We start from the raw sequence: 7,441 nt of genomic DNA, 5'->3' as shown, positions 1-7,441 counted from the left end.
ACATGCTAACCTCTCACCATTACAATATATTTTTTGGGGGGGTATGATAATTATGCCTCGTAACTTTATCAATCATCATTATTCATGATTTATAAAAATGGGTGAAAAAACAGTGAGTGGGGTGCCTCGCTCCCTCTTCTGTCTCTGGTCCCGTATCTCAGTCCCTTTTCAGGTGTCCCAACTTTTCTTTCTACAAAAAAAGGTACTTTTGTCAGCAGGGAATGTCATTACACTGCATTCCTGTTTTGTAGCAGATGTTTATTTATTTCCATTCATCAAATGGCACGAGTTAAATTATTTTGGAGTGGACCAACATGCACATTTACTATTATGCCCATAAACAAATGTAAGCCTGCATAGTAGGTTCGTGGAAAAATAGAGAAGAAAAAAAATACGTCATGGTATAATTTGCACTCTTGAGTTTCCAACTTGGAATTCCGAGTTGGATGACCATTCAAAATATTTATCCCATTCGGTGCTTGTTTTTTCCAATTCCCAATTGTCTTGAACGCGGCATCAACGGAATCAGCGTTTCCACTAGTTACCATAGCCACCAAGTCAAAATTGGCTATATCGTAAAAATACATAAATGTACTTTTTGGTCTTAATTTAAGGTTAGGTTTAAAATCCCATGTCAAGAAGATAAATTGTAGAAATAAGCGGGGTTTATGCCGGTGTGTAACTAGTGACATCCCAGAATCAGGCTCAGGCGGAATAACGCGCAACCCAATGTCTGACGTAATTGTGGCTGGCTTCACATAAATTGGCGTTCCGCTGTCTTTCGAGGCAGGAAAAGGCAGGAAGATGGCGGCGCTACGAGTGGTCGTGCTGTCGGGGACTGGAAGAGCCCTACTATGCACGCCAAAAACGATCAAGGCCCCTCGGGTATGATATGCTTATCCTCTCAATGCTTTATTGGGATTATGCTCGCTTCTGCCTGCTTTTTTTGTAGGAAAGATAACACTTTCAAAGCCACCCTGACCGCTAGCCGGGTAACGTTAGCTAGCTAGTACTGTAGCTAACAGGCAAGGTCACTCGTGCAATGCTAACGTTAATGTGAGCTAGCTTGCTACATTCTTAAGGCACTACCCAGTATGTTATCCTTGCTATTTTGAAGCGATGGCAGATTGAACATCGTATTGGGTGTTTGTTAGCATTCGAACATAGATCGTCGCCAGTTGATGGGGGATAATGCCATGTCAGGTTCCGTTAACAGTCTAGTTAGCTAATGTCTGCTTTTCTTGTGTTTCATCATCAGGTTGATTACAAAAGTAACGTTAGCTCATTAGGGAGCTAGCTGGAAAGCAAAACCCAGGTAACGTTAGCCAGCTATCCAGCAATGTGATTGTATCAGGCTAACGTTAGTTTACAGAGCCAGAGGTGTAGTTTGAATTGACATAGCTAGCTAGATTTTATTTATAAAAACGACTGATTTGAGACTGACTAGATACACTACTATCTATAGGTGAGGCTCTAAACTGGGAAACGTCTTCCTAACTACATGACAACACTTGTTAATGTGGTTATCATTAACGTTGGCCTTATGCAGGGTATTTGTTGCCAGCCAGTATATGACATCGATATCGCTCTGACTTCATGCATCTGTAAATTAATCACTGCTATCTAGCTAGTTGTGCGTATATGTTGCTACTTGTGATGCTAGAAGTCTCACTCCTTTGGCATCTGTGAGACCCAGGGTATAAGGGCAGTTTCATAACCACTCTGCTGTATGCCTTTGACTTGACATTCGATGCATATTCAGTGATATCATGAACCAACAAAGATTGACCCCAATATTAAAGTAATTTTGTTCACATCAAAAGTTATTGTGAAGAACCCCTCACATGGTTGCTTTGGATGACAAATTATGCAACCCCGGGGGTGTCGGTAGCTAGCAACATTCGTCATCTTATGTTAACTCTCTTCCTTGACAGGTCAACATGTCGTTTGCCAGTCTACCCAGGTCAAAGAAGGTGGCCCTGACAATGTTTGGTGTGTTGACAACCAGTGGGGCCGGGATTGCTCTGATGCTACAGCAGTCTGTTAAGGCCTCAGACCTGGAGCTCCACCCCCCCAACTACCCCTGGACCCACAGTGGCATGTTGTCAGCCCTTGACCACGGCAGGTACAAGCTAACTCTTAACCAAGAAGGACACACAATTGTGTAATTGCACTTAACATTGTACAGTAATGTTATCACTTAGGCTTTTTCCGGTGCTTGCAATGAAACATTTAATTTGAGACTTTGTTTCTGTTCATTTTAGGGAAATATAATTTTTCTTAGGAATTCTTCAGTAATACTTGACACCCTGTGTCAACATGTTATGACTGTCATAACCATGTCATAACAGCTGGTGTAAGTTGTCATAACCTTTCATAATATGTCCATAACACTGTCATGAACCATATATTTACACCTGTTGTGACATTGCTTTATTTTGTGGCTGGTTATGACACCTACTAAAGAGTCAAAACCCTTTTTTTTTTTCTGCCAAGAAGTTTCCTTTCGTTTGAAAGTTTGTTCCTTAAATCCTTTGTTATAATGAAGTCTCATGTTTCTTTCATAATATTTTAAGTAACTTATGGAAAATAAACTGACACTGTCAAGAAGCATTATGACCATCTGTCACTTTACTTGGACTAAGAAAATACACATGAGCATTATGATAATCATATAAGCCAGATAGGCCTATCACGTACATGCCCTTATATCAATCACAGAGGGTGTCTTGTCCTGCTCCTGAAATCTGCTCCTGCATTCATCCATCAGCAACAGAGCATTGTGTTGGTCATGTCTGACATCGATGTGTGCTCAATTACGATGATAATTTAAAAAAGTGTGTGTATATATACACACAGTTAGGCTATGGTGTAGTGGAATGTTTTACCTTGTGTTGGAAGTTTTGTGTGTTTTGACACTCCTATGTTGGTCTCATAACCCGCCATAAAACAACGCAATATGTCAACTGGTAGAAATGTGTCGACAGTGTTAAGACTATATTATGACAAGTTTGTCAACTGTTATAACATGGTATGACTCTGGGTGTCAAGTAGTGTTACAGAATCTTGTTATTACATACTAGATCATATTTGCCTCACGGAGGACTGGATGAAATGGATCGTAACTGTTTTCTTTATATTGCAGCATCCGTCGTGGATATCAGGTGTACAAGCAAGTGTGTTCAGCGTGTCACAGCATGGAGTACCTGGCCTTCCGTAACTTGGTTGGAGTGTCGCACACAGAGGCTGAAGTTAAGGTTCTGGCTGAGGAGGTAAGGCTGTGTCCTTGGCCATTAGATTAAACTAGGTCATGACCTTACAGATGCGTGTATCAGTTGCTCTGGCTAGAACTTGCACCTGAGCACAGTTCCAGGATCAGTTTTCCCTGTCCTAACATTAACCATTATGAGCGGAAATGCAAACCGATCAGTTTCTAGGGACATCTTGGTCCTTTTCCAAGTCACTGACCGCCGCCTGTGTTCTCTGCTCAGATTGAGGTGGTGGATGGCCCTGACGAGTCGGGAGAGATGTTTACCCGTCCAGGAAAGCTCTCCGACTACTTCCCCAAGCCATACTCCAACCCAGAGGCTGCCCGTGCGGCCAACGGCGGAGCCTTGCCACCAGATCTCAGCTACATCGTCAATGCCAGGTACTTTGTTGCTAACGTCAGAGTATCTGGTGATGGGTCATATCGACAGTAAACGAAACGTTAGATTTAAGGTACAATATATTATAACCTTTTCTTACCCAAAATATGTTTTTACTGTCTATGGCGCAGGATAATATACTTTTGTAAATCCACAGCAAGACACTCTACTCTTATTAATCATACAATGATATCGTACCTTAGATTGCCTTGTCCTAAGTTGTTTCTCTCCATTGCTCTAGACATGGAGGTGAAGACTATGTATTCTCCCTGCTGACGGGTTACTGTGAGCCCCCTGCTGGAGTGGAGGTGAGAGAGGGCCTCTACTACAACCCCTACTTTCCAGGCCAGGCCATCGGCATGGCTCCCCCTATCTACAATGAGATCCTGGAATTCGAGGACGGTCAGTAGGATTCCCCCTTCTTGGATCACTAACTTGAAATAATGTATAAATCAATTCATAAAGTAATTTTTATACATTGTGCTCCTAGGACTCCGTTTTAACCGTTGACCTGACAGGCTGCATGTCTAGATTCTGGTGTCTGTATAGAGTCATACTTATGATTTGATATAGTGAAAGTGGCATTTTCTGTTTTGGTCATTTAGCAGACACTCTCAACAAGAGCAACTTAGTCAGTGCATTCAACTAAGGTAGATAAGACAACCACATATTACAATCATTGCAAGTAAAACCTTCCATTCTCATGTGACAGGAACCCCAGCCACCATGAGCCAGGTGGCCAAGGATGTGTGCACCTTCCTTCGGTGGGCAGCCGAGCCTGAGCACGACCAGCGCAAACGCATGGGCCTGAAGGTAAGCTGCGAGGGGGCGCCGCCCTCTGGCATAATAGAACTAGCATCAGAAATGTATTCTCAACCTGGGGTGTATTCATTAATGCAAACCATAGCAGAACGTTTTGCGACGAAAACAAGTTTATTTTCAAATTCAGGTAGTCCCTCTTTATTTCGGTCCATTTACTTCCGTTTGGTTTTTAGTAAATGCACCTCTTTCAACTGTTTATGACCAAATCACTTAGATCTACCACTTCTCAAGAGTGCTATGTGGGGCATTGCTTGCTGTCAAGCAATCCAAAGAGGGGATTTGCCTCCGTAGTGCTTCCTTTATTTCATAAAAAAACTAAAACCTAACCTACTAAAAACAGTTCTCTAGGAATGAGGTTTGTGCAGTAGGTCTATTACATTATCAAAGCATATTGGCTATAGGATGGCCCCTCCCCCGAAGTGACTCTTTACACCAGGTGTCAAACTCATTCCACGGAGGATCTTTGGGTTTTCATTCCTCCCTTGTACTTCATTGATGAATTAAGGTCACTAATTAGTCAATCACTCCCCTCACTTGGTTGTAGAGGTCTTCATTGAAAGGAAATACCACAAATCTGCTGACACTACGCCCTACAGGGAATGAGTTTGACACAACTGCTTTACACTGTATACCAGAATTTCCTTTGCTGTCTTAGGAATGCTGCATTAGGAATGCTGGTTCTGTTGCCTTTACATCATCTATGTCTATCTCATTGGAAGTTGACTTTTACAGTATCCTTTTGGTCAACAATTCCGATTCTGAATCCAAACAACTTGGATGCTTATAAACAGGTCTTAGATTCATTGTCTTCCTTTTTCTTTGTTCCTGACCTGCGCTGGTGAGATACTCTTGCTTTCTCCACCCCAGGGACTCTTGAGGCATGCCTTGTAATTCTTTTGTAACTTAATGGTGTTACTATAATATCAAATGCAGTCAGGTTTATCAAATGTAGATAGTTAAATCTTATTTATGCTTGGCCTGCTAATATTCTTCTCAGACCATATTATATTTCAAAACTCAAGCTTTGATGACAAAATAGATCAGTTGCTATATCACTTGCGAGGCACAGCTGAGCATAAATAATTCGCTTTTTTATTTTACTGGACAGACTGTACACTTGCATCTGATGGTCCATCTCAGCTGAGAGAGGAAAGGAGAGCGCTCTCTCCTTTCCTCATGTGAGACTGGCCAGAGAGAGGGGACACTTTCCACCTGATGGTGAAACTTGAGTCTCACCGCATTTATTTTTGCTTCATGCACAAATTCATGTTATTTCTTTATTCAAATGGACACGACTAGCTGCAAATAATTAATTGCAGAGAGAGTAGAAGTGTGTTTTTATGTTTAGAAAAAGTGAATAAAAACAATGACAGTGCTGAATAAACTTAAACATGAACTCATAAACAGCAACTCTATGCTTTATTCTTTCTGGTCATGGTTTTTAGTTATAAAATCTCACGTAGGCTCGTATTGAACTTTGCTCTTGGGTCGTGGAAGCTGTAGGCAGTGATTTGAGCTGTCCAATTGCCCAGCGAAGTAGGCACACTTGATTTAGCAGGCAGAGTTGGTCCCTTCAGGCAAATGGGAACATTTGCCTACCTGGTGCGTCGGGCTTCTGAATCAAGTGCACCTACCGCCAACAGCGCAAGACAAATTTTAAAAAATAAAAATAAATAGGAGTGCAAGCCTTTATCATTTTTTTTTTTACTGAAATGTTTGGTGATTGACTAAGAATGCCTTTAAGATCACGGGTTGGTGATCACTGTTTTAATACATGACAAGTAGTGCTTTCATATATTCATTGCATTTAATTTCATATGTATCTAACATCATTTAAAAATAATTTTAAGACTGGAGTGATCCAATTCACTCAAACTCTTTCTTCCCCCAGCTGCTCATGGGTTCCGCCATCTTGGTCCCTCTGGTCTATTACATGAAGAGGCACAGGTGGTCTGTGCTGAAGAGCAGGAAGATTGCTTACAGGCCCCCCAAGTAAAGACCTGGACAGTTGCATTCTGCCTGCCCATGTGGCTGCTCAGCTCGAACTCTGACCCCTCTGATTTGCAATTGTCCATCTTTAATTTAAAAAAATTCACCTCACATGCATTTAAGATATGGTTGCCCTAATTCACTTGATGGGGGTCTTTTCAAAAAGAGGTATTCTCTGCCAAAAGGGAAGGATGTAAACACAACCTCAACTTGTTTTGAACTGTAATCAAACGAAACGTGTCCAGGTTGTGGTCTAGTGTTTCCCAACTCCAGTAACCCCAACGGTACACATTTTTTTGGGGGGAAACACTTGTATAGTGGCTAACCAGTTCTTTTGAGGGGATTCTCAACCGGAGTCATTGTATGTTCCTGCAACCTTCTTGTGCTGTTGTGAATCTGTCACGTTATAGGGTCTCTACACTTTGGTGTGTAAATATTTAATTAACACTGGTGTACTGAATAAACCATTTAATTTTAATCCGATACTACGTGTGACAATGTTATTCTGCAATGCACCTACACCACGCTTCTCTGGCTCATACACTTTCTACACAACATGTAGGTGCTGCTTTAGTTTTTGAGATGATAAATCTCTGTCGAGGGATAAGCTGGTTTTTACATGGTGTATATTTCTTCTGAACACTTCTGTTTCTTGGCAATGCCAATTCTTGCATTTACAAAATAATTTTGTTTGCTAGCGGGACAGGCAAACACGAGTACTAAATTGTAAACTAATCAAAACGTGTGCAATCTGCTGATCATTTTAACTAGGGTAGTCCGTTAACAAATTCTTATTTACAATGAAGGCCAAACCCGGACGACGCTGGACCAGTTGTGCTCCGCCCTATGGGATTCCCAATCACAGCCAGATGTGATAAAGACTGGAATCGAACCAGGGACTGTAGTGACGCCTCTTGCACTGAGATGCAGTGCCTTAGCCTGCGGCTCTGCTCAGTTATCCGTATCTAAGGTAGTAGACAGCC

At 41.7% G+C, this 7,441-nt stretch overlaps 1 protein-coding gene across 1 annotated transcript; it reads left to right on the top strand.

The window, feature by feature from the left end:
* The first annotated feature begins 752 nt into the window (after positions 1 to 752).
* Positions 753 to 6,941, top strand: LOC109890758 (cytochrome c1, heme protein, mitochondrial). Its single transcript, XM_020482772.2, has 7 exons — positions 753 to 885; positions 1,935 to 2,125; positions 3,146 to 3,272; positions 3,492 to 3,649; positions 3,889 to 4,049; positions 4,360 to 4,460; positions 6,361 to 6,941. Exons 1-7 carry the CDS (start codon positions 805 to 807, stop codon positions 6,463 to 6,465), a joined length of 924 nt encoding a protein of 307 aa, XP_020338361.1. The 5' UTR covers positions 753 to 804; the 3' UTR covers positions 6,466 to 6,941.
* The last annotated feature ends 500 nt before the right edge of the window (positions 6,942 to 7,441 follow it).

The sequence above is a fragment of the Oncorhynchus kisutch genome, linkage group LG5 (assembly GCF_002021735.2).
Source record: "Oncorhynchus kisutch isolate 150728-3 linkage group LG5, Okis_V2, whole genome shotgun sequence".
NCBI classification, from domain to species: domain Eukaryota; kingdom Metazoa; phylum Chordata; class Actinopteri; order Salmoniformes; family Salmonidae; genus Oncorhynchus; species Oncorhynchus kisutch.
Note: the sequence above shows the minus strand (reverse complement) of the source record. Positions and strands in the feature narration are given on the sequence as shown.

Coding starts and splice junctions, on each gene's coding strand:
- LOC109890758 (XM_020482772.2), top strand. CDS start 805: ATGGCGGCGCTACGAGTGGTCGTGCTGTCGGGGACTGGAAGAGCCCTA. Junction 3,273..3,491: donor TTAAGGTTCTGGCTGAGGAG/GTAAGGCTGTGT, acceptor TTCTCTGCTCAG/ATTGAGGTGGTGGATGGCCC. Junction 3,650..3,888: donor AGCTACATCGTCAATGCCAG/GTACTTTGTTGC, acceptor CCATTGCTCTAG/ACATGGAGGTGAAGACTATG.